Source organism: Muntiacus reevesi, chromosome 1 (assembly GCF_963930625.1).
Source record: "Muntiacus reevesi chromosome 1, mMunRee1.1, whole genome shotgun sequence".
NCBI lineage: Eukaryota > Metazoa > Chordata > Mammalia > Artiodactyla > Cervidae > Muntiacus > Muntiacus reevesi.
The window spans coordinates 164050087-164077705 of record NC_089249.1 but is presented as its reverse complement, the minus strand read 5'-3'; the positions used below and the strand labels follow the sequence as shown (position 1 = coordinate 164077705).

Here is a 27619-nt window from a genome sequence, read left to right as displayed (position 1 = left end):
GGCATTTGCCAGGCATTTTGAAGCCTTAAGTTCCTTGTAGTTTGAAGTCTGGATCTGACCCCTGTTCTGCTTCTCAAGGTAACTTTAAAACAGGAAGTGTGCAAAGGAGGTAACTGATGACGTGAGCAGCCAATCATGGCTTTGTGTTCTTAGCTGATAAAGCAGCTCAACCAATGGGACCACTCTGGAGGCAAGGTTTGGTGTCAAATAGCATGCTAGATTGAATGCCTTTGACTGTTAAAGTGGAAGGAGGCTGCAAGGCTTCATTGGAGCCTCGGAGTTTTTCACTGAGGCAGGGGTCAGCTGAAAGACAAAGAAAAATGGCGAATAGTTTGCTGGGGGGTGGGGGGACAGCTGTTCGGGCTTTCACTGGAGTGGACATTCCAGACTCAGGTTTCTGCATCTCCTGCTGCCTTTTGTTTCCTCCGTCCTTTTGGGGGGGAGGGATAGGAGTGACTTAAATTCTCCCTGTCCGAGGAGATATAAATAACTACATGTAAAATTAATGCAGTTCCCGGTAAGTTTAATTCTTTGTTTTGTGTTAAAATGGTAGAAACTGTTTAGCTTCAGAGAGTGTGGACAAGTTGCACTGTTTCAGAAAATGGCCACTTTACATTCCATGCATACCTTTTGGTGCACCTAGAATACCTTGCTCTGTTTAGATTTTGCATGCCCTTCGACTAGGATTTCTTTTCCTAGTTGAGGATTGACTAGAGCAGGTACATGAAGGAAGGCTAATCATTTTTCAGGGGTGCACAGAAGCAAAGCACTTTCTCTTTGCTTTCGGTAAACTTAACTGTTTTCCAAATAATTTTCCTTTGTTCAAGTGCACTGAACCTTTCCTATAGAATAAGCTGAGTTGTTGTGAGACTTTTTCTGTTTCCTTGCACTTTGTTGACATTTGTGTTTTCAGAGTTGGAAGTAGCACCATTGCTGTTCTAAATTTGTGTGAAAATATGATTTGCACTGGGATGCAGGTTCTAATGGTAAAGGCCCACATGCCAATGTGAAATTCTCCCATAACTTTCTTGATTTACCTGTCTGCTTCTGCGTTCTAATAAGTACCAGTTAATGAACAGCCTTTGTTTTAAAATGCACATTTTAGCTTAGAATGCCGGTTAGAAACAGCTCCACTATGTTGGCAGTGACAAGAACAAATCTTTTTCCACCAGTTTCACACATTTTGTTAGGTGTTGGTTTGGTTCCTTAAAATGATGTGAGCAGAATGCTTTTCATTTTCTATATGAAATCTTTAAAATCCTAATTTTACCTACAGTTTGTGAATAGGAAAGTTAAGGGTATGGTCACCCTGTCTTTTGCCCTTGGTTCCCCCCCCCCCCTCAGGAATATGAAACTAATGTAGGTTGCTGGCTAATCGGTAACCAGCCTGTTCTTGTGACTAGTGAAATCTTCCATCTCATGTACTAAGATCTGTAAGACACTTGATTCCAAAAAGCAATTCTTTGTTTTCTTTATTTGCAAATATGGGATGAAGGTCATTGGAACATTTCTGCAGCAGACTTAGTATGGAGCAGTGAACCGGCAGCACTCAGCCTCTGGGTAGGGAAAAGGAGCAGACCCTATTAGAGAAGTTTGGAGGCTGCTAGTTTGCCTTCCCCTTGAGTAAAGGATTTACCTGAGAGAATTGATGGGGGTTTAGGGTTTGGGCTCTTGGAATTGGAGTGGTATAGCAGTCAAAGTTGCTAGACACAGGCCTCTGTCGTTGCTCGGAAAAGTGACCTTGAAAAACTGCCGAGGAGTTGAAAGATTGAAGGACAAAGTTTGTTTATGCAGATTTTGGACCGAAAAGCTTCTATTTAAGATGAAAAGAAGCTGTACTTCTGATGTTCAAGTCCAGTGGTTAGTAGGGTTATGTTATAGATTCCGATTAGGAGTTTTTCAAGCAATACAGCAGCGAGGCTGTGTTCATTTTTCTCTCGCACTCTTCTTCGTTCCCTCCCCCCAGCAAAAAAATTTTAAATCCTTCTGGTATGATGGTTGAGTGGACTGCCTAACATTCAGAATTCCTTGCATGCTACCTTGTCTTCTATGTAATCTAGAGGATTCTTAGTGAAGAATGGTATTTCAGGAGTTCAAAGTAGTTATGTTTGTGAAACTTCTTTTGGGAAATTGGAATGCTTATGGTAAGAAAACAATCCTTCTTTACAGGAAAAAAAAAAAAAGGCAACCGGTCATTCTGAGAAGTTAAGTCCTAAGAGAAAGGAGTACGTGTTAAAGATTATGTTTTAACAGATTGTTATTTTAGTTTACATTTGTTTTTTACAAGTCATTGATTTATATGTTACCAGTTACTCCAGTTTTTAATATGGGGTTTAAAAAACAGTTGTAGATACTGAATGACCCTACTGGTCCTGGGAGAAAGCCTGGAGCTGGGGAGGCAGAAGGTAAGTGGCTCACAGTGTGAGGCCTAGGTAAAGCCCTTTTTTAACTTAAGAACTTTGTGGATTTAGCTTCTTGGAAAGATACTACCTCTAGCCTGGGTCCTTAACCTTTTTAGGGTCATGGTCCCTGAGAATCTGACCTACTGCCTGAGAAAGTGCACATAGACATGCCTATGCAGAGCCCCTGGTGACTAAGATATTTTCCAGTGTATGTTGAATGGTGTTAATATGATCTCATTTAACACTTTAGCCAGATAAATGTTTCCTAGAGAAATGAAGAAAACTCTACTTCCATAAGGCACAGAGACCTAGAGCTAACTATAACTTAGGTTGAGAGGTGGGTGCATGCGTAGAGGCGAGGCTTAAAATGGGGTCTGAGGTTTGGGTGTTTATTAACTCTGATTACAGTGTTTGAGGCAGCATGGTGCAGTGGCACAAGCTGCTATCACCAGCTTTGTGAGCTTGGGCAAGTCAGCCATTTAGTGTCAGCTTCCTCACATGTAAAAATGGAACCTAAAAATAGCGCCTTCCTATTTAGTGGTGAGTCTCAAATAAGATCATGTATGTCAGAGTGCTTTGTAAACTGTGAAGTGCTGCATAAACGTTAGTTACTAATCCATACTATGGGTTAAATGCTTATGGAGATAGATGTGGCATCAAAGAAAATGCTATTATTTTAATATGTTTACAAAACAGTTTGTTTAAACCTGGCACATCTCTTTGTAAACTGGCTTCACATGCCTTCACCTGCATATTCCTGTTTATGCTTATAGGACCCCATGTAATACAGACATTGAGACCATCAAACATTCCTTTACCAAGATTCCTGTGGAAGAATTTTAACTCTTTTGTCAAAAATCAAGGATCTCTTAGAGCAAGATGAAATGAGAACGCTGATTTTTTAAAACCCTTGTTAGATTTAGGGACCTCTCAGAATAAACACTGGGAACCTGTTCTGATCGTATACTAAGATTTGCAGTATAATGCAGGTAAGTTGTAATAGTTGCAGATGTTTAACAGGAAGGGGTTACACTTTTAGTTTGTGCACCAAATATTTATAAAGTAAACAGGAGCCACTTTTCGTTTGCTTAGTGGTCATATGATCTCTTTTATGTCAGTTTTCAAACTTGTAAGCTAGTGAATGTTCGGATGAAGACTTAAAAAAATATACTTGGTCTCATCAAAATATAAATGCGGGAATAAATTTCTCACAGTTAATACCTATTGTAAGATACATTTCCAAGGTAAATGGTGGGAACTCATGGGGTTTTCTTTCTCACCCATTTTACATGCCTGGTGTCATCTATTTTTAGAGCCCCCGCGCCCGGGGGGTGGTGGTGGAGGATGGTTTATAATCTATTTGATTTCCGGTCCTGTTAAGTCACTTCCTCTCAGGCATGGTCAGTCAGCATTGATGTCTGCCTCCTTTCTGTGCACCGCAAGAGTCATTTTTATGAAATAAGGTTTGGCAAAATTGGCATTGACCCTACAAATAAAATTCTAGTTTCAGGGATATGTATGTTTGAAGATAGCAGTCATGGTCACTGGGAACTTTTTGTTCCAAAGAGAAGACTGGGATCTCCTTTTAAAGAAGCAGTGTACTTTCGTGGAGGCTTCAGTAACCCAAAAGGCACTTTTAGAGCTAATCACTTATACATGGTCTTCTTCATGACAGACGTTATTTTTGCCTGTCCCTATTCCCAATGAAATATGCATACAGAGTGTGTATACTCTTAAGTTAGCCCAGTGAAAATTATTTAGGGATCTAGCCTGATTCCCTTCTTGTGAAGTGGGAAAGTTGAGGCCCAGGGAGGTTAGTTGTCTCAGTCTTTCAGCTTTTTAGTAAGTGGTCAGAGATTGAACTCCAGCTCAGTTCATTCAGTGTTTCTTTTATTCCTCTAGGTTGTTTTTACTTACTATTTTCATATTTGTCTTCCTTTTGGGTACATCTGTACAGGATTGCTGTTTGAATACAGAAGGAACAGAGAGACAATGGACCATGGAAGACGTTCAGAAGTCTTCACGTGGAGTCTGTCGGTTAGGAAAGTCTGCTGTGGCATCAGACTTACTGTCGTTTTGGGATCTGAAGGTCTCTGGCCTCAGTTAGTTGCTTATTCAGAAAGCTGAGAGTCAGCTGGGAAGCTAATGGTACCCACCTGGTTGAACTGTCCCAGAGAGCAGGGTCTCTTCTATGCATTCTTTTCATTGCAAGGAAGTAAAGGTACACAAATACAATGCCTGCATGCCAGTTAGTTTTGTTGTTATTGTTAACACACCTCAAGAACATGCTAATTCCCAAACAAGTTTGGGCCTGGTTCTTCAACTGGTTCCTTAAAGCCAGACAGTATGTAATAAACAAAGATCCTAGGATCTTTTTAAGCATTTGCCAAGACTGAATAGAAATCATTGTGTATATACTTCCAAAGGAACATTTTAACAATGCCAACTTTAATCATTACTGACAGCAAAATTAGTATTGTATACCTGCATATGTGTGTTTGGGTATTTGTAGGTTTGATTTTTGTTTTTATTTTATATATTCTCCGGTAGACCATAATGTACTTGAAAATTTTTAATTTTTCCCTTTTGTGGCTGGATTTCTTTTAACTACCTCCATATATTTGAACAAAAGATATAGTTTGTTGGAAGAACAAGAGCTTGAATAATGTAACTCATGTTATATTTAAGTCTTGAGGTATACTGTGACTGAAAATTATAGTAGACACAGCTGGATGATACCTACTTCATGTCTGCTTAGTTTTCTTTTTAATCGGTTCTTTCTGCTACCTCAGTTGGGCTTGGCTCTTTAGAACTTAGATTCTATTTGCATTATCACCCATATCTTCCTGTCTCTTCCCTCGGCATCTAAAAGCCAGACTCCACTGTTCAGTAGTTGACCAAAGTTTTTCTGTAAGAGTATTTACTGTAAACTAAGTTACAGCTCTTTACTCTGCAGTGGAAAAGGGCAATTGAAGGATAAGAAATGAAGATAAATTCTAGTGTAAAGGCAGAACTAAAGGAAAAAAAAATCTTGTAAATGTTTAACTTTAAAGTGGCATGACATAGCTTGTGACCTTGTGTTCCTTAGTTCAGAGGAAGAAAGGATATATAAAAATAACCACGGCAAACAGTAGTGCTGTTTCACTTGGTTATCCTTTTTTCTTGGAAGTTCTGTCATTTTGGTCTGTCTCCATAGTTTCAGTTATACAGAAAACTAAAGAGAAAACCTGCTTAACTGGAAATATCCAGACACAGTGAGTTTTTCCTTTATCTACCTATGCTATATAGTTCTTGTGTGTATTTGTGTTAGTTCAGTCATGTCCGGCTCTTTGTGACCCTATAGACCATAGCCCGCCAGGCCCCTCTGTCCAGGGAATTCGTCAGGCAAGAATACTGATGTGGTTTGCCATTCCTTTCCCCAGGGGATCTTCCCAACCCAGGGATCAAATCTGCATCTCCTGTGTCTCCCACACTGCAGGTGGATTCTTTACCACTTGAGCCATCGGGAAAGCCCCTGTGAGAAAATACTAAAGTTGAATGCTTTATACTTCTTTCACTAATTCACCTGCATGCATGTCTCATTTATGTGGAGATTTCAGAAAATGTATACAGATAAAATTGGTGTATACTGTAGTTTTTGTAACACTACCGGATCTAACAGTCAGGTAGGGGAGACAGATGATGCATATATCTCAAGTGTATGAAACTGATATGGAAAGTACAAGCAAAAGGCACAGAATTCGGAGGAGGGGAGACCCTCTGGCTTAGGAATGAGGGAAGGCGTTTTAACTGGGTGTTGGACTTGGAGGTATGGGCATGAGCACTTCAGGCGTGGGGAACAGGAGGAGCAGGGTCATGATTCAGAAGGTATAGTGTGGGTTGAGAGCAGGAAATGGTCTTGTCTGCATAGAGCATAAGGAGATGAGTTAGGGATAGGTCCGTCGGTCCCAAGTGGCTTCAGTCGTGTCCGACTCTTTTACAACCCTATGGATGTAGCCTGCCAAGCTCCTGGTGTGGGTTGCCGTGCCCTACCCCAGGGGATCTTCCCTACCCAGGGATTGAACTCATGTCTCTTATGTCTCCTGCATTGGCAGGCGAATTCTTTACCACTCATGCCACCTGGGAAGCCCCAAGGGAGTAGCAAAAGAAAGAAGTGTCAGAAGTGAGTTGAGGTCAGATATTGGAGGGCCTTGACTGCGAAGCTAAGAAATTTGAACTGTCTCTCCTTAATAATGGTAAACCATTGGAAATGTTGGGTGATAGGTTGATGTAACATTATCAGAGCTATGCTTTTATAATATTCCTTAAATATAATTGTAGAAATGACCAGAGGATCCTAGAAATAGTAAACATTATGCAGTGAGTTCACATACTAGGTTCACAACCTATAGGATTATTGTGAGGGTAAAAGAGCAGTGTAAAAGGCTTAGAACCATACTTGGCACACAGTCCTAAATGAGTAGCATTAGCTGTTATCCATCATTTTTATTATTACATGGAAGAGATGAGAACCTGAGTAGAGATAGTGGCAATATGAAGAAAGATCAGGAGATGGACACTGTTATTACAGAGTTTACCAGTTAATTAGAATTGAACAGAATCTAAGATGACTCAGATTTCAAGCCTGGGAGACTGGAGGATGGAAATAGAAAAGTTAGAAGGAGCAGGTTTGGGGAAAGAAGTAGATGTAACTTTAGACAAAAGGAGTTAGAGTTCTGGGTGGCTTTCCAGTTGGAGATGTTCAGCAAGCAGGACTGGAGCTTTGGAAAAATACCAGAATTGGTAAAATATGTTTGGAATTTAAGCTCATCAAGATCATAATGGAACCTGGGGAATGGATGGGAAATCAAGGGAGAGGGTAGACAGAGGACCAGAAGAATAAAGCTTCGTGTCCATGATGGAAAAACAGGAAAGGTTGGACCCTGAAGTTGAGACATCTAGAAATGAGCATGGTGGAGTGCCATGCATGATACACGATCTTGTCACGGGTTCAAGTGAGCAAGGGCATCGGTATTAGCCCATAGGTTAAATATTCAGAAAAGTAATACTAATATTTTCAGTGTGTGCCTTGATATGAAGATTAGAAATGCTGCCCTATGATCTGGCCTTCACTTTTTCTGAAAAAGTACAGGTGTTTCCTTGAAAAGTTATGCAGTAGCTTTTTGAGATTAGTTGTATGTATGTTTATGTATATGTGTGTGGATGCATAACCTCAGGCTTTCTTGTTTAACTTCTTAAGTATACACGCACATCTCCATCCAGTGCAAAGACTTTTTTCCCTAAGTTGCATCCACCTAATCTTATCACTGTTAGCTTTGTAAAGCCTCCAATGGCAGCATTCTGCATGAAGCCAACCATAAATACACAGTAGGAATTTGGCAACATTTACTCAGCAAGTAATTTATATCCACATGGTCATGATAACACTGAAGAGCAGCACACACAGTACATTACCAGGAATAGGATGGCCTCATCTGTAGGATTTAGCAGATTTCTAGGCTAGGTATGTTGTAACTATCCTGAGTCTAACAGAGGCAATAAGAACCTTTTCATTAGAGGAATAGTGGTAAGTTTCCAGCCACCTTACTCCGTTGTTTATATCCTGAACTCCATGATTATTTCTCTTCTGGTAATTAACAGGCCAGATGCTCATAACGCTACCCTTGAAGGTAGTTAAGTAATGTAATATGTTTGTGTGAAACATAGTCCTTTACAGTTCATGGAGTGATTTTTAAAGTTTTTGTCAAACAAGATAGGTGAACACAACTCTTTCTTTTCAGAATGAAACACAGTACAAATAGATAGCATACTAGTATGAATACTACCATTATGTTGGGGAATTATCTACATTTACTAAGATCAGAGAAATAGGTGAAGGATTTCCAAATAGATACAAGGTTAGAATTGTGTTAGTTGTTCTCTGGTGTTCCTTAGATGTGCAAATGTACGTCTGTGGTATGTATTAGGTACCTCTTATATTTGAGTTCTTACCTTGAACCACACAGATTAGTGTTTTTAGATGAGTCATTGCTTTCTTAAATAATCAGCTGCTTGTATTTCCTAGCTGTGATTTATAATCTTCATTTTATCCCTGTTAGGTAGTTAGAACAGGGATTTTTGATTCTAAGAGGAATGGCCACATAATTAAAATAACATTGCCACTATGTTCCCCATGTAGCTATGGCAGGTGATTCCTCCTAAAAGTGTGCAGCAGTGGAAGTGGCTCCAGTAAGTGGGGGCTAGAAGGCAATGGCACCCCATTCCAGTACCCTTGCCTGGAAAATCCCATGGATGGAGGAACCTGGTAGGCTGCAGTCCATGGGGTCGCTAAGAGTCAGACACGACTGAGTGACTTCACTTTCACTTTTCACTTTCATGCATTGGAGAAGGACATGGCAACCCACTCCAGTGTTCTTGCCCGAAGAATCCCAGGGATGGGGGAGCCTGGTGGGCTGCCGTCTATGAGGTCGCACAGAGTCGGATACGACTGAAGCGACTTAGCAGCAGCAGCAGGCTAAGGCTGTTCCTCTCAACTATAGTGAAAAGATAGTGACTTCTCATCATCAGTCCCCCAGAGACTGAACTTGATCTACTGGACCTTTTTATGTCTACTCTTGGTTGGTGACCAGATATTCCGAAGTCCTCGTCCTTATGGGCAACTGCAGCTTTAACAAGCTTGAAAACCTTAAACTTTCTACTCTGAAATATATAAGAATCTGACATCTTGGCTTTTTATGGTATATTCTCCAGGAGGATGATCAGGAAAACTAAAAGATAAAGGGCTTGACGGGTTTATGTTCCAGGCTGAGAGGATCCACAGGTTCTCAAGTGTTTGGTCCTTTGCTGAGTTACCAGTTCTAAAGAGGGAGGAGAGCATGCCGTGAAAGAGCACAGAGCTGAGAATAAGGGCATATGGGTTGTGATTCTGGCCCTGGCATATAGTTGCCCTGTAACCTAAGACATGTCCCTCAGTCTTCTGGATTCTTTATCTGTCAGATGGGAATATTAGTATTTGTGTTTGTAGTGAAGAATAAATTAGATAATGCAAAGGAGGAAAGCTACTTTACAAGGTGTAAAGCATGTACAAGTGCAAAGGATTAGCATAACCATCTCCATTGCTTTGCATTCTTTGAAGTGGTCTTTACATTCTCTGTTCTGACAGCTGTATACACAGAGGTGGGAGATTCGCGTTTGGTTGACCTGGAGGATTTGTTTATTCGCATGCTCTTTCTTGCTTGCTTGCTTTTAACTTTCAAATCAGTGCTAAAGACACTCAGCAGAGGCCAGAATTTAGTGTCTGTGAATCAGCAGAATCATGCAGCTAAATCAATAAAGCCAAGCTCTTATTGACACTCTTTTAATGCCCTCCAAGTTTTTAATCGAGAATTCTCCAGTTTTTAGATGGATTAATTCACCAGCACAATCTTCTGTTTTTCACTGGAGTCTGTGATTAGATAATTATGAACATTTGTGTTAACATTTTCTAAAGTAGAACAGGTTTCTTCCCATCCCCACTTTTTTTTTTACTTTTCCATTGTATTACTACACAACAGTTACTGCACAGCTGAGCTTAGGTACTTGAGAAGGGATTTCCTCATATGCACATTTCAAAGAAAAGAACCCAGAGTGAAGTCAAAGGTACCTGGCGTCTTAAAATAGTTCTTGAGGAGCTTGTGTTTGTTCATTAGTAGATGTGTGTGGAGTCCCCACTATGTGCAAGCCATGTTTTCCTTGGATGTGCCAGAAACAAAAAGATAATTACATAAGAACTGGGGAGAAAATAGGAGCATGAAAATTTTAGGCTTAAGAAATAATGTGCCTAATAGTAATAATGTGTCTGAAGAAAGTGAATACATTAATTATAGAAATAGATTTTATTGGGTGCCAGGAATGGTTTCTTGAGGAGAAAAAAATTTAGTGATCACTGATCAGTGACTGTATATGTTTAATTTCTTACAGTTGTACATAGTGTTAAAGCAAGCTCCTTAGCAGTGCTAGTCCCCAAAAAAACTTTAAAAAGTTGGTTTCAATCCATTAGATAGTTTCAAAATTAATACTTTCACAACATGTTTCCTTTACTCCAAGATCTTAGATGGAGGTAGAAGCAGCCAGGGCTCTTTTCAGAACTTGAAACAGAATCTTTCTCTTGGTTGGTGGGGCCAGATGGGATGGGAAGCTGCCTAGATTCCAGGTCTCCTCCACCTTCTAACATAAAAAACAAGATTCCTTCTACAAGACAGAACAGCCACATACTCCCTGCTTACAGAAGTCTGAGGTGTCCAAGGAGACATGTTCTAAGAATTTTAGTATTTTTGGATTTGTCTAGAGAGAGAGCCTGCATAGCTACTAATCATTGACATTCCCAAGGATTTAAGTGAAGAGCGTACCTAATCATATCTATCTTGATTTCTTTATTTGGAACTAGTATATTCATTCTGAATTTAAAACTTTAAAGGGCTTTAAGTTATTTTATGTTTATAAAAGAAGTGGAAGAAAATTTCTCAGTGCATTTGTTTCTATGCATCTGACTTTGCACTCTGGAAACTCTTAAGTAGTCTAAATTAGAGAAAGAAGCAAATTGGGTTACTTGTTACTGTATGTAAGGGAGATTGGTCTTTTGGTGTGGTACTGTGTTTGAGACTGGTCAGACCAGGATAGATAACTTGTTTAGCTCTGAGCAGTGATTTTGATATGCCATGTGACATTTATATGATGCTTGGTATTTTTCAAGGCCTTTTTACATGTGTTTCCCATTTGTGTGCTGCAGCTGCCTTGTGAGGTGACCAGAGGCCTCAAGAAGTTAAGTGACAAGTTAGTAGCCAGAGAACAAGAACCTCCAGGTCCAACAGATTTTCCTTATGTACTTACCCTGTACTTTACTGCCCCCCGCTGTTTGCAGCTGAGTATTCATAGGTGCTATTGACTGTCCTAGAGACAGGCAAGAGGGAGTGATAAGATAGAAAAGAGAGTGAGGGAGCAAGGAGGGAGACACAGAGAACTAAGGATGTTTGTACGATAGGAGATAGCAGTGCCATGAGCATCTTCTCTTCCATGTTTGCCACAGAGATTTTGGGAACAAGTGGATTAAAATGATCTTTTGGGTTAAGGATTTGAGTCAGTGATCACAGCTGAGATTGCTCGTATCTCTGAATAGTTTGCATATACACGCACCTTAAAGCAACATGAAGTGAGAATGAACAAGCTGTACCAAATCAAGAACAAAGTTTTAGAGCTTTTGTATTTCCAGCTTCTCCATTTACTGCATGTGACATTGAGCACAAAGATACCCAACCCTTGGCTTTCTTATCTGTAAAATTGGAATAATACTGATATCTTTGTCACTGAACTGAGTGGAGATCAACTGAGGATAATGTATGAAACAAGTATTATGTAAAACTCTAAAGCTCTTAAGTTGGTATCTTTGAAACATTCTTCAGAATCACACTTTTCACTTCTGGGCATACGTCAACTCAGGATCCTGCTAGAGACTGGGTGAAAGGTTGTTCTTAGAGTTTCTGAGTCTCAGAAGGGATCCAGGAAGCAGAATGACTCTTTGTTTTGAACATGATTTAGCTTAGACAACAGGCACTGTGGACTTCCCTGGTGGCTCAGAAGGTGAAGAGCCCACCTGCAGTGCTGGAGACCTGGGTTTCATCCCTCGGTTGGGAAGATCCCCTGGGGGAGGACATGGCAACCCACTCCAGTATTCTTGCCTGGAGTATCCTCATGGACAGAGGAGCCTGGCAGACTATAGTCCATGGGGTCGCAAAGAGTTGGACATGACTGAGCACACATAGCACTATTCTTTCTCCAGCTTGTGTTACAATTCTCTTTGAGGTTCAGAGTCTGAAAAAAACAGTTACTTGTCTTTCTTCCTTCAGAAATTTATTTACTTTCATTAGGTTGGAGTGTCAAGAGAGATTAACAGGTATTTTTGTGGCACGTAGCAGGCTGGAGATTGAATGGGTGAGGAAGCCATCTAACAGTTGTGTAATCTTCTGCAAGCTTTCCAATCTATGGCACTCAGTTTCCCCATTGTTATGTTAACAAACCCCTTTTTTGGTAAAGGGCTAGATAATATTTTTAGCTTGTTGGTCATACACTTTCTTTTGTAACACTTGAACTCTACTGTTACTGCGTGAAAACAACCATAGACAATGTAAATGAATGGGGTTGCAGCCTTCCAGTAAAAGTGAATTTATAGAAACAGGCTGCAGGCCAGATTTGGCTTGGGGGCTGTAGTTTGTGGGCTCTTGCCTTTAGAATATTTCACTAAAATACCTGTTGGTCTTTTTTCTCCATAATACAAAATACTGATAGTGTTTTGTTGCTGTCATATAGGCCTGTGTATATAACATATATCATATAGGTTGGACATCATTGAAGGAATGAGGAAACAAGTGTGTGAAGTAATATGTTTACATACCATTTCTATTCCACAGAAACAGGTTTGTTTTTTTTTTTAATGTTCTGGTCGTGCCTTCCTGTTAAGTTTCATACCATAAGTTGCTCTACCTTCCTTTTTTTCCCGACACACTGTATTATGATCTAGCCCTTGTTTGAAAGGTTATGTTGCAGTAGACAGCAAACAGAAACATGTTTTTGTTTCTGAAGGAAGTGTCTCTGCTGCCAGTTTGAAAATGTGTCTTTGTGAACAGATCTTCAGGAAGAGTAGTGTGCAGCCAGTTCCAACCTATAGTCTTTTGGAAAGCACAGTTTCTTCTGTAGGCAGTTAGAAAAGGGGCTTCAGACTTACTTAGCCATTTGGAGTTCAAGACGACACCCCTCAAACACTGAACTTGGCGTTGTTCAGGATTAGGGAAAGGGGTCTCCAGTAAGACTACATTATTCATGATTATAGTAGTGGGGTACTGTATAGTTACCTGTCAGTAAGTATGACCATTTGGTGTCCAGTTATGTTTAGAACTGAAGTAGTAAAGTTTCTGGCACTAGGCTTAGTGCTTTCTTGCTTCGGTAGAAACCATAGATGAGCTTAAATAAAGACAGTTGAACCTTCTTTTCTCTCTAGTCACCCTGCCTTGTATTCATTCACTTATTGCATCCTCAGGCAGTGAGGTGTAGGCCTCCCATACCAGACGCCCTCTTTGCCCTTGGTATGTGTTCAGTGTACATTGCATCTGCAGTGGCTTAGTACAGTGACTGGCCCAAGGACACTAGCTAGTCGGCAGCAGGCCAGTTCACAAACAAAGGTCTTTTTGTTTCCAGAACAGTGTTATTTTTCTTTTGAAATTGTCAGTTTAAGATTGGTTTTATTGTGGAAAGCATATGCCTCCTTAACGCTTGAAATCCTATTTAGCCATTGTGATTGATAATGGTTTTAGGCCCATCTATGTAAACATGAGAACCAACTTGATGTTGGAATTGTTTTGTTGCAGAAATTTCAGTTCTCAAATTTAGCTTTCACTTTTCTTTGTAGTTGGGAGAATATCTAAAATAGCAAGCACAAGTTAGCTTTCTTCTTCATTCATTTATATTAATATTCTTTCTTTATCTCTCATTGTTTCTCATTCCCCGTTTGAAATATAGTATCCCAACAGTTTTAGCCAACTCAAATAAAGAAGCTTGGAACTAACTTCAATAAATACCTGAGTAGTACTGGAACATAAAATGTGTGCGATAGAGCTACTAACTGGGCAAAATGAAAATCATGTCATCTAATGACAGGAAACCATGATCAAAATGCAAGTCAAGAAAAGAAGTGAAGAAGTTAATTTGCTTTGAACATAGGGAGATGCTTCATATATGTTAAGTTGGAGACACATAGGAACTATTAGGGACATTCTCAGCATTCAGCCTAAATAAAGGCTGCAAGTTGGATGGTGAGGGGCACTGACGTAAAAGAAGGTACCAGTGTTTAGATTTGTTCTTCAGTCACAACTGGGCTAAGGCATATTTGCTTACATTTAACAGTGAGAGCATTATTTTTAAGTAAAATTCGACTACCTGGAATGGAGCAGCTCCAGTATTTTAATAAGAAGCAGCATTGATCAAAGATGGGTCTTCATTTTAGGGGAGTTTCCTGTGGTCTTTTTTCCTTGAATAGTTGTTGTGATGATAGGGATTTAGGTATTGTCTCCCAACAACATTTGTTTGGTTTTAGTTACTTTAGAGAGCTATATGTGGGTTTAGACATATTACAAAGGATTTTTGTAGAGAGAGTGAGGTATATGCCAAGAAATAGGCTTTAGCTCTAAAGGCGCAGGGTTTTAGAGACTAGGGGATATTGTAGTAAAACCTTATGTTTCTTTGTATTTTATGAGCTTGATCATTTTGATGCATCCTGTTCCATGTCCAGCATGTCACTCAGGGAGGATTTGGTAAGAATAGTCCCTGGTCAAAACCAACAGCTTGAAAGACTTACAAGAGAATCTCAAAGGAGGAGCACTCTGCTTTTGAGATGTTTTGAAAACTGCTTAAGTCTTCTTTCTTCAGGAATGATAAAGAGTAACTGGATATTTGAATGACAGTTAGATTGTGTGCCCTTGAGTGATCTGATCGAATCATCTCATTTTCTGCATGATTTTCTCCTTATCTTCCTGGCAGTGGGTGGCCAGAGGTATTCCCCACCCCCTTTCTCCTCCTACTTACTTGTCATTAATTTTTCAAACTTTGCTCATCTGTCCTGGTCACCTTTCTGAGAAGATTCTGACTTTCAAGAGTTTTATGCGGTGGAATAGTACACACCGATGTTTCCAGCCTTCTGATCTACCTTGTAACTTCCAGGACATGTGTGTGTGTATCTGTCTGTCCTCTTCCTTCATTTTATCTTAAATTCACTTCAGCAAGTCACATGGATTTCTTTCTGATTGTAGTCCTACTAACACTTTAAAGGCCCAGTGAGAACCTTCATGTATTCTGAACTTCCTAAAAATAATTTGCGGTCCCAATAAATCTTATTTCAGAGCCAGACTTCCCAAGAGGCCTCTTTTTTTTCTCAGAAAATACATATGCAACCACTCTCCTTCATTCAGAAGTAATTATTTATCAGACTTCGTGCTAGGTGCTGTGAGGGATTCCAGAGATGACTCATACTCATGTCCTACCCACAAGAAGCTTATAAACCAGAAAGGGAAATGTGGTAAGAAATACATAAATAATGATCATACAAGGTAATGCGGTGAGGGCAGGAAGAAGTACAGATTAAGAGCTCTGAAGGTTCACGAAAGGAGTGATCACTTGTGGTGATTTAGAGACCTGGGGAGAGGTAGCAGGTGATTTGAGCTTGGAGAAATGGCCTTTTCCTGGTGGCCTTTGATTCTTCCCATTTTAGTTTTGGAAAGGAAGCTGTGTTTAAAACCAGATAAATTAAAAGATAATGAGAGTTGAGATTTCTTATAGCAACAACCATTCAATACTTTATCTGATTCTTAAGTCTTTATTAAATAATTAATCAGGCACTCTTATTTGGGAATTTATAAACTAATTAATGAACATGAATGATAAATCTAATATTAATTATGAATTAAATCTGGGAAATATTATTGTCCATTTTTTAAAAGAGTCAGTTAATGCGGCTTGGTCTTAGTATATGTAAATAGCTTTATCTCATGATAGCAATAGCAATTTAACATGGAGTAAAGAGCATCCTGGGATATAAATCTCTTTCTTACTTTTAAATCCATTTCTTTCTCATCATTCTAGAAGATGAACCTGGCATATTTTCCATGGGTTGTAGATGTTACAAATAGGCTACTTCTGTAGCAAAATCAATTTAGTTGCAATTAATGTAATATTAAAATAAGTGATAAGTTACTTTATGTTTTTCAACATGGGAGTTTAGTGAGCAAAATTTGTTTATGATTAGGTTTTATTATTTTAATTTTAAGTTGTGCCACGGTCAGAAAATATTGAGAATACTAGCTTATTTTCATAAAATCTGTTGCTTGAGATTTGGTCTAATTTTTAAAGCCCCATGTGAAGACTGGATCTACTTTAAGGAAAGCCTTTTGAATAAAAATACTCACCTTTTCTAGGAATTTATAGTAACAATTTATGGTCTTTCAAGAGATACTGAGAATTATCTACAAATTATTTCTGTGCAAAGATGCTAGAAAACATGCTCCAAACCATTTTCTCTTTTTCCTCATGAAAAGATCTTCTGTCCCTGATGAGGAGAGTACAGTACCTTTGTTTTTTTGAAGTCAGGAGTTTATGAAAAGAGGTTTCTGGATGGAAAAATCATAAAAGTTGTAACTACATCCAAAGCTGAAATGATCTTTTGTTTGTAAATTCAGCTTAATGTAAAGAAGAGCAGTGAGAGCTGTCCAAAGATGGAAAAGAATGCCTAGCCAGTGCACCAAGTTCTCAGAACTGTAGGGGGAGGAGCTCATGTTTCAATGAATTGAGGGAGCTGGGCAGAGGTTGAAGTAGAGCTGTGAGCATCTTTTAGATGAACTGAATCTGAGTGGTTCTTAAAGCACCCCCTGCTCCGTTTTAAAGTTCTATGAGGCAGTTAAATGTAAAGAACATTATTATTGATTTGGATTTTTTTGCCATTATCCATTTATGGTTTTCTAATTCAGAATGGGTCTCTCAAGTTAAAAACTTAATAACCTTTAATATGTATGTCAGTTCCAGAAAAACTTTTTTAACTTTTGTTTTGTGCGCACCCCCACTCCAACAGTGTGTGGCTCTGAGCCAGCCAAAGATTCATTCATAAACTATTGACTGCACAGATGTTTGGGAACTGATTGCGCCAGCACGTGCTTAGTTGGGGCCATTCAAGATTTAAAAGCAGACTATGCCCAGATGGTTTTAAAAATGCTTCTTGAATTATGTACCTTGATAACATTTGTGGGAGGAGATCAGAGGATAGTCAAAACTGGTTACCAGCTTTGTAAATCTTAAAGACCTTTGCATTCAGAGGAATCCTGCTTCTCATTAGCAAGTTACACAGAGTATCACACTGGCAACTATGCCTCTTCCTTCTTTGACCATAGCAGCTTACATGGCAGATTCTGTAAGATCAGGCCTCTCCTTGGGTCCATACAGTAAAAGGTTAGATTCGTTTTTAAAGTTTTTTGATAATTAATTTCATTTCTGGAAAAGTTTTATTTGCACCTTTTAAAAAGGTCAGATTCTCACTCTCATCATTGTCATGAGTACCTCATAAGAATCTATTAATAAAAATAAATAACTAAACTTCTCTAGATTACCTTGACTTCTTTGTTCTCAGAACATATGAGAGAATAGTGTATAGGTCACGTGCATATGGTGATAAGTGAAGATGTCATGGGAGCTGAGCTGAAATGTTCTTACTTGGATTTTTAGGACGCGAGATTTTAATCTAGTCATTTCTAACTGTGATTCAACGCTCTTCACTTTAATTCCCTCCAGAAACTCCAGGATCATACTGCTTCCTAGGACTTACAGTTCCTGCTGATGTATAGAGCCGCTTGTGGGCCTCCAGCACCAGAAATTGGCTCCAAACCTTTTCCCATTACATCATCACCCACTAATGTCATTACACCAGAGTGAAATCTGCTTTGAAGATTGTACTGTTGTTTTTCTTCTGTTCTTTCCTCTCATCATTTCCTTTAGAAAAAAAAGGAAAAAAAAAATTCAGATTTCTAGGAAAATCCCAAGCAAACATTTAGGAGTGAATCAGACATCCTCACAGTCTAAACTTAGATTTATCAGCCTTCATCCACTCTGCTGATAGAGATTGATCTGCCCAGCATGCATCCACATGGACCCTGGGAAGTAGCAGTTTGGTCATGTGACACCTGGCCTTGCTGCTTTTCTTTCAGCCCTTCAGAATTAGTTCTTAAAGACTTACATAGCTCTCTGCCAGCATCCTGTCACTGGCATGTTAAATCTTTTTGAGTAATTTCACAGAATAGAAATTCTTGGGATATCACTAAAGTTTATTGTTCTTTGAGTTTAATTAAAGTGTTTCTTAGATTTAGGTATTTGCCAGATAAACATTTAAGCCATCTGCAGTTTTTTACTTTCCCTCTGTAAATCTTTTCAAACATTACTGTATTATCTATATTTATGGTATAGATATAGCTGGTGCAGTGATCCTTATTCATCTTCCCTCATGACAAAGCAGTTGACCAAACTTTGGTCCTCTTCTCTCTCTACTGAATTTAATTCCCTGTTGTTTTTCAACGATCTTTAAAGCTTCCAGTTGCCGGTGGGCTTTGTTTGCCTTTGTGCCTGACGACAAGGTTCAGGTAAGGGAAGAGCTGGAAGTGACTTCAAAGACTGTGTGCCATCCACTCAGTTACTGGCCTGGGCTTTACAGATTTCGTGTCCTTTGAGGCAGATTAGTTTGAGATTAGAAAGGATAATAATCGTCAGCCCCAAAGAAATGGAACCACAGTGACTAAAACAGCAGAAGGAACTTGGCTCTTAGTCTTAAGACTCTGGGTTACATTTATGTACAGTGTTAGTCAGAGTCACTGGGACTCTTAATGTATGTGCTGCAGGCTGTGGGACAGAGAAGCCACGTGGAACTGGAAAACACTGGAGAGGACGGCACTGAAAACTATGGACAGCACCAGGGCAGCACAGTACATTTTTTTTCCCTTCTCTTCAGAATAAGACATTAAAAGTCCATCATTCACATTAGGGTTTGAGTTTGGGTTTCTAGCAGTTTAAATATTTATTTATTTATTTATTTTTCCCCTAGGAATTTTAGATTTTCTGATTTCAGCTTCTTCTTAGTCTCTGTGATATAAGCTGGAGGAAAGGGAAAACAGTCCTCATTTTTTGCCAAGACTTAAGTTGGTGTGAAAAACCTCTTCAGCACAATTGTATTATCGTCTCAGACTGAAAAACTGAATGAATTAGTGAAAACATCCACAGGAAAGATATAATAGATATAAAGCCTGACTCTATTATGTGTAACATGTGTCGCGTGTGTGTGTTTTTAGCCGTCAGAATGTCCACAGAGGGAGGATTTGGTGGTGCTAGCAGCAGCGATGCCCAGCAGAGCCTGCAGTCCTTCTGGCCTCGTGTCATGGAAGAAATCCGGAATTTAACAGTGGTAAGGAAAAGTGAGAGACTTTTAACGAGCTTTGAGATGAATAACCAAAACTTAGGCTAAAGCATTTTTAATCTCAAGCACATTTACAAAGGTATAGTTCATTTCTGACCTGTGGGTAGGAAGATGAAGATTTAATTTACTTTAGATGAAGTAACTACATGGATTTTTTTTTTTTAATGGCTTTCTTTAGGCCTGTGGATGCTTTGACTTAGAGACTGTTTAGTGTGAGGCAGATCTTTTAGAGAATGCAGGAAAGCAGGGCTTCCTTTCCCCCAGAAGCTATAGTTCTTTTCTGTGGCCTGATTTAGTGGGCCTGCCAGGTTTCTAGGACCCGGTGAAAACTGTTGGGCAATTAATTCGACAACAAATAAGTATGTATTAAATAGTTACTGAGTCAGGCACAGTGATGAATCTGAAGCATTAAAAGGGAGAGTATGATGTTATATCCATAATGAAGAATGTTCTGTTTGGTGCCATTTCAGCAAATGGCTGAAGGAGTACTATGTTAGATATGTCATTCCTGCCGCAGAGGTTTTAGCATCCTGGCAGAGCAAATACTGAATTCTTTCTTGATGTAGAACTCAAGTTGCAATTTCTTAAGAGTTTCTGCTCCTTAACCTCTGACATACCTGATCAGTTTTCATGTACTCGATGAACACTTAGACAGCTACCATGGCTAGTCTAGTTATTGTGAACCACACACAGACAAAACTAGTACACTCACAGAGCATGCATTCTGGTGGGAGAGACAGAAGCAGGTAATGAACGAATAAAATAAAGGATAACTTCTCATTGTGATGAATGTCCACTGACTTCAGGGGTCAAAAAAAAACACCTATATTCTGGATATCCCTGTGGGTCATGTTTGTTTATATGGGGGATTTTTAGCATTTGACCTGGTTTGGGCTTTCTCTGAGTGGCCTTTGTTCACTGGTGGATTTCCACTGAAAAATCATTCTACAGTCTAAAGGTGGTAGTTATCAATAGTATCTTAGATATAAAGCAGAAGGGAGGGAAAAATGGAATTATAAAGTGAGAAGTGGGATATTTTGTATGTTTTGAGGGGATAGTGTCACGGTTAAGCTTTCAGGTTTTAGTGCTGGGATCAGCCTGGTGTAAAACTAGTGCTTCCTGAGTTCTGGTGGGACTAGGCAGTGCAGCAGGTTTGCTCCAACTTGAGTACAGAAACAAATTCAGGATCAGACAAGTGACCAGATGACCGTTAGAAGTTCAAATTCAGCACCTAGCTTTTCTGTATTTTGTTGGACTTTGAATTTTTTTTTTAATTGTGGTAAAAACAACACAACAAAATTTACCATCTTGACCATTTAAAATGTACAGTTCCGTGGTATATTCACATTGTTGTGAAACAGATCTTCAGGACTTTTTCATCCTGCAGAGTTGGAGCTTTACACTCATGAAACAACTATCCACTTTCCCCACTCTCCAGCCCTTGGTAATCACTGTTCAGCTTTGTTTCTATGAATTTGGCCGCTCCAAGTACCGCATATAAGTAGACTCATACAGTACTTGTCTTTTTGTGCCTGGCTTATTTCACTTACTTAGCATAATGTTTTCAAGGTTCCTCCATGTTGCAGCATATGGCAGGATTTCTTTGTTTAGGCTGAATGGTATTTCCTGTATATGTGTATATACCACATTTTGTTTATCCAGTCAGCTGTCAGTGGGCATTTGGGTTGCTTTTGTCTTGCCTGTAGTGAATAATGCTGCAGTGAAGAGGAATATGGGCTTTAATTTTATCCTGCTTGGTTTAATTTTCAAGTTTGATTGACATCAGAGAAGATAGTGATGTTGACCAACTTTTGTAGCTAGACAGCTAGTCCTTCAGAGGTTAAAAGTGGATTACTTTGAGGGGTTCACTTTTAGTTCAAGTTTTATGAGTAAGGAGAAAAAAGACCAAGGAGGAAAGTCATTTTTAATCATTCTGTTGATGGCTAAAATTTTCCTTCCACATACTCTCAAGAAAAGAATCCTAGACTGCTACCATGGTATCTCTTAAATCAGATGCTTATAATAATGTTTGGCTTGTAATAGTGAGTGAGTGAGTGAGTGAAAATCGCTCAGTCATGTCCGACTCTTTGCAACCCCATGGACTCTACAGTCCATGGAATTCTCCAGATCAGAAATACTGGAGTGGGTAGCTTTTCCCTTCTCCAGGGGAATCTTCCCAACCCAGGGATCAAACCCAGGTCTCCCACATTGCAGGCGGATTCTTTACCAGCTGAGCCACAAGGGAAGCCCTGACGTGTAATATGTGCACAGTAAATGTTTAAATGAATCATAGACTCCTCCACTTCAGATTTAGTGTGAAGCAGCATAGTGCTAAGTTTGAGTGAGAATGCAATCCAATGAAGCCCCTTTGCAAAACTTTTATTTTCCCTCTGCTGATGGCAAATGAAGACATCTGCTTCTCTGACCTAACCTCTGCCTGTGTGACGCGGCTGGTATTTAGTGTGTGCCTTTATAGAACTCAAACAGCACTTAACAACGAGACTTCCTCAGATATAGCAGAGCCTCTTAGGTTGATACCTCAAAATGTCTACCAGATTTTTAAAAAAATCTGTATGTTCAAACTATCCAACGTAAATAAAGTTTATGAGAACACTCATAAGGTGTTGTGGTCTCTCAACATGTCTCACATTAAGACTGTGACAGAGGTGTTCCAAAAATAAGTCATTCGAGTTTGCTAGTCCATGGGGTTGCAAAGAGCTGGACACAACTGAGCGACTCAGCACAGCTGATATAGTCCATGGTAGATTGGAGACTCTGGCCGCAGTTGTCTCGGTCTCTGTTCTGCAGAAGCAGTCTGTCTTTTGTCTCAGCTTGGTCGTCATGCTCTCCTCATTCTTGAAAGCTCTGCATTGTCCATAAACCCAGGTGGTGCTCACCTGAAACTGAAGTTGATTAAAAATCATACCAAAATGATTATATACCAAGATGATTGTGTAAAATACTATATTCCTGCTTAGCAGAGCTCTGGGAGCAATAATTAATAGACTTCTTGGCATTAAATCTTACTCTTTAGACCGCTTTGAAAGTGGGGAAGAAAGAGCTCACTTTTGTCCTTTGTGGGGCAGGTGGGGAGGGAGGTAGTAATGCTGAATCTTAAAGAAAAATCTAATCCTCCTTCAACCTCCCTCCCTACACCCCATTTAACCTTCAAAGTAATTTAATGCTTTGGTCACTTTCTTTTAATTGCCAGTTATATCTTTTCATTCTTCAGTGTCCCCAGATTGGAAGATGACATTTCCACCATTACAATCAAGTCAGATAACCATTTAAACAAGAACTTGGAGGTGAAGTTTGGTGGACTGCTAAAAAATAGGTCCTGTGCTGTTTGAGCCCTTCCTGTGGAACAGTGCTTCACAGACTTTACTGTCTATATGTGAACCACATGAGGGTCATGTTGAAATACAGATTTTGATTTAGCAGGTTTGGAGAGGAACCTGAGATTCTGCACTTCATTCATGTTCCCAGATGATGCCATTGTGGGTCTAGGGACCTCACTTTGAGCAGCAAGGCTTTAAAGCAGTGGTCCTTAACCCTCACTGTGGATTATACTCACCAGGGTAGTTTTCAGAAAATGTGATGCCAGGACTCCGCTCTCTAGAGTTCCTGATTCAGTTAGTCTGAGGTAGATATCTTGTGTTTCAGAAGCTCCCCAAGGTGATCCCAACATGCTGTCCATGTTGAGAATCACTGCTTTTGAAAAGATAGAATCTTTATTTTGCAGAGTGAGTGCCTGACTAGGTAGGCCTGCAAAAGATTCCTCATCATTATTTGAAACTCCAGATGTTGTTTAGTTCAGCCTGAGACCTATTGACTGTAATTTGGCTTTAAACTCTCATTGAGTGAATTCAGACTTCTTGAAGTTCAGCAGTTTCAGATGGCAGCATTTTTAAACATACTTGTTTGGTTGTGGTCAGGAGCACAAAGATGTTCAGAGAGAGAATCCGCTCTCCCACCTTTCTGATGTCACTCCCAAGAATAAAACATGTCAGTTGTTATTCCACTTGGATTCGCATCAGAATAAGAAGTTAAATGTTACTCCTGTCAGTTGCATGGTTGCCAATGACAAGGGGAGCATTGAATTGAAAGCCAGTTTACCGATCGTGAAGGGGCGCTTCTCTCCAATAAGCTTGTCATAAAGCCTTACATGTGACTGGAAAGCTGGGCTGAGATTATAGAAAGCTGGGCTATTGTCAGAGATAATGAGCCACACTAGCACAACTGAAGATCCTTTAAGATCTCAGGGTTTAGAGATCATGAGAAAATTTCTCACAAAAGAAAAGATGTGTGGGACTTAGAACAGAGTTTTTTGTAAGTTTCTTCCTCATTTTACTCTTCATCAAGGTGGGACTGTATCTTGACTTTTCCTTGTTGTTTTTTTTAATTTTAGTCTCATAAAAATTCTGAAAGTAATATTTTATTCTTTCAAGTTGGGGAAGGAGGTCTTTTTATCAGCTCTGAGCTTTAGTTAAGTAATCTTAGAACAGTGTTGTGGAAATTATATTAAATGACGAAGCCAAATGAGAGCATACTTGTAAGAGACCTAAATCTTGTGGTCATAATCTTGTGCTGTGTGTATCATCCTGGGAGGCCTTCCAAAGGAACTATCATCCCTAGCATTTTCTTTGACATTTCTGTTTAGCATCATTTTGTGTGATACACCACACAAGAAGGAGGACCAGTGATTGATTTCTGTAGTTAAATGTTTTTTGTTTTTAAATCCCTTTAGGGTCTGGCCCCAATCCAGCATTCCCTTTCCTGCTTCTCCCCTCTGTACTGAGGTCATACATCTAAAACTTAAATAGGCCAGGTTTTTTTTTGTCTCTGTGCTTCTGTGTGTGCTGTGTCCTTTGTCTGAATAACATTCACATACACTTTTCCAGCAAGCAGATTTGCAGGATCCCAAGACACGATTCAGGTGTCAGCCCCTCCGTGAAACATTTGCCAACTCCTCTTGCTCACTCCAACACCTCCCCCCAACCCACCACTGCCAGTTGGTCATTTCTTTCTTTTCCCTGTGGGATTTTACACCCCCATTCTAGTATAGCTTAGGGGATTATAATATTTCTTAAGTGCTAGTCTTTAAACTATTTGGCTGTTCAAAGAAAGTGAAGTTACTCAGTTGTGTCTGACTGTTTGCAACCTCATGGACTGTAGCCTACCAGGGTCCTCTGTCCATGGGATTTTCCAGGCAATAATACTGGAGTGGGTTGCCATTTCCTTCTCCAGGGGATCTTCCCAACCCAGGGATTGAACCCAGGTCTCCCGCATTGCGTGCAGATGCCTTACCATCTGAGCCACCAGGGAAGCCCGGCTGTGTATTTGCATCTTCCACATAGTTAGTAGGTATCATACATTTGCTATCAGTTGAGTTGCATGAAGGAACAGATGAAAGAGGAGGAGAAAAAATTAGAATGTGTTATGCTATCTCCTTTTGGTGAAATTTTAGTAAACTGGACTTCTAAGCCTCTACCACTCCAGAGTTAGATTTTTAGAGGCTTTGTGGAAAATGCTGGTACTTAATTTGGAACAGGAAAAGATAAAAAATTGATGTTGGGGTTTTGTAGAGGTCAGTGGTAGCCAAGCAGCTTGTTGGATTTGGGTGGAGAAATTAGATGTCTTGGGATTTCCCTGGTGGTCCAGTGGTTAGAACTCCACGCTTCCACTGCAGGGGGTAATGGGTTTCATCCTTGGTTGGGGAACTAAGATCCTGCATGCCTCAAGATGTGGCCAAAAAAAAAAAAAAAATTAAATGTCTTGGTGTACATTTCATCTTAATAGTTCCTATTTTTCTGTATTCATAAAATAGATTCTGGGAAGGCTGATATTTTCCCAAAATGATCCACTGCCTTCTTTGACGTATAGTTGACGTTTTTTATTGGTCTTGGAAAAGAAAGTTCACTAATGCATGTTAATTACACCAAATCTCAAATAAGAACTGCTTCCTCCATAATGTGATGATGTAAATTCCCAGGTGAGCATATTGGATTTGGTGAATCACATTTCAGACCACTTATAGTATCAATCATTTGACACCTAGTGCCAGTAGGGATTTTGCTGATTTTAGCTAATCTCTGCCTTTTCAGTTTTCTCTTCTTTGCAGCTTTGAAACCCAAAATTGATTTTTATTTCTAGAATTCCAGCCATCATTGGCTGTGTATTTAAATACCAGTAGTATCAAAATAAAATGAAAAAGCACTTAAATCACAAGTAATTGAGTAGTGCTGATCAAAAATTCCTTTCCTAAATCCTTTCCACAGTAAAGTTAAGTGGTTTCTTCCCAACTTAGCCTTGTTTGTTAAGAAAAAATTGACATAGCGGCTGATGAATTGACCCTTAGCCTTTGGCCACACTCTTCTGCTCCCACCCCACCCCCAGCAGATTTCGAAGCTAGGCCTTTGATGCTGTGATGGGTAAGGAGCTCCTTCCCAGTTTCTGGTGTCATGTTAGTGCAAAGGTCAGAAATAGCCAGTGTCACATTGGCTGAAGAGAGCGGTCACTGTGGTCAGGTATTGCTGGCACTTGCCCTTGTAGTCCTTGATTAGAAGGAAAAACTGGCAACTTGGAGAAAAACCCCTAAGGCCAGAAATCTCATTTTAATCTGCATATTGTAGACTGGTAAACTTTTTTAGGGGGGAAAATGCATTCATAGTGCATCTCTATATTGTTCTGGCGAAGAACCTGGTATTGTTTGGGGTTACTTTTCATGAGGACCCTGTTAGAAGGCATCGTAAGTTTATCCTGAAACCCTTTGTTGGAAGCTCTGCATTGGTTAAGAAGTATTTTGCTCTAGAGCTTGTGTTTCCTTAATTTCATTTGTAATTTCTCTCCTGCCATATTTTCTGAAAGGAGGGACTAAATCAACCAGGGGGTTTCATGCTGCCTGTCACATCCTATTAATTATTCCTACCATTTATGCACCTCTTGTTCCTCATTTCAGAAAGATTTCCGAGTCCAGGAACTCCCACTGGCTCGTATTAAGAAGATTATGAAACTGGATGAAGATGTGAAGGTGAATTCATGTTCATTTTTATCATACTGAAAGTAAAACAATGGGAAGATTATTGCTCATTTCTCTAGAGCTGAGAGTTTAATTAAACAAAAAAGTATTACTGTCTGTTGGTTTTGTATTTGGTTCCTCTCTAAAATTGTTAAGTGAGCTGAAATTGAACAGTTTTAATTATTGTATGGTACTTTTCTGAAAATTGGGAATATCCTGTTTGCTAGCTGTTGAAATCCAAGATACTGAGTATTTGTTTTTTGAATTGCCTGATTCTTTCCACTATGTAGCGTAAACGTGTATCATCATGTCAGCAGGACAGTGACGTCTTCCTAGCATCTTATTTCTGTCTCTAGTTAGTTGATCCGAGTTCTAAGAAATGTTTGATGATGATATTGCACTTGTTCTAACTTTTCAGGCTGTGAGTTGTTTTACACAATTGATGCTTGTGAGAAGATTTACTTGGGCTGACCATTTTTGTATTCCTAGGAGTTCGCCTCCTATTACAGTTCTCTCAAGAAGAGAGCAAGTCTTTCCACTCCAAATTAATAGTTTCCTGTATTTGTATAGAAAGCTAACAGTTTACAGCAGTTTTCCTTTTTATTAGCTTACTTCCTCATAGTAACATGTGAGATTTCACAGGATAAGAGTTACTAGTTTCACCATCCCGTAGATATGCGATAGACACAAAGAGGTTCAAAGAAACTCATCTAGAGCTGGAGAACCAAGATCCCAGTTCTCAGCTCCTGCTTCCTTAACTCTGTCCTCACGGAGGACAGACCCCCTCTGACCACAAGACAGACCACACAGACCACCTCACGAAGGCTGCACAGGGTCCAGAGCTTTGTTTGACCAAGAGTTTGAACTTTGAATTCAGGTTCGGCAAGGCAGCTTCCATTACTTGAGGACTTATTATGTGCCAGGCACTTTTACATACATTATCTCATTTGAGTCCAACAGCAACCCTGGAAAGTTGTTACCTCTTTTTCCCTATGTAAAAAGTAAAGCCAAGAAGGATGAGAAGCTGGAGATTTTCCCTAAATCCATTGGCACTCATTATCTTTCGCCACATTGTCTCCCTTTGGCTTAGAACCTAAATCCTTCCACTTACTGGCTCTGTGTCTATAGGCAAGTCACTTCACCTCTCCTAAATCCTAGTTTCTCTGAAAGGCT

The 27619-nt window shown here is 39.6% G+C and overlaps 1 protein-coding gene across 7 annotated transcripts in view; it reads left to right on the top strand.

The window, feature by feature from the left end:
* The window catches only part of NFYC (nuclear transcription factor Y subunit gamma), a 62939-nt gene that overhangs the window by 14974 nt on the left and 20346 nt on the right, over positions 1-27619 (top strand). For 4 of the 7 annotated variants that reach the window (XM_065915378.1, XM_065915366.1, XM_065915395.1 and 1 more), the window contains 2 exons: positions 19304-19416; positions 26387-26458. In XM_065915378.1, the coding sequence (XP_065771450.1) occupies positions 19312-19416; positions 26387-26458 (177 nt within the window). In that variant the 5' untranslated portion in view covers positions 19304-19311. Of the gene's footprint in view, positions 1-377; positions 518-2386; positions 2406-19303; positions 19417-26386; positions 26459-27619 lie in introns of those variants that run through there. The other 3 variants (XM_065915373.1, XM_065915387.1, XM_065915406.1) reach the window with 3 other exon arrangements.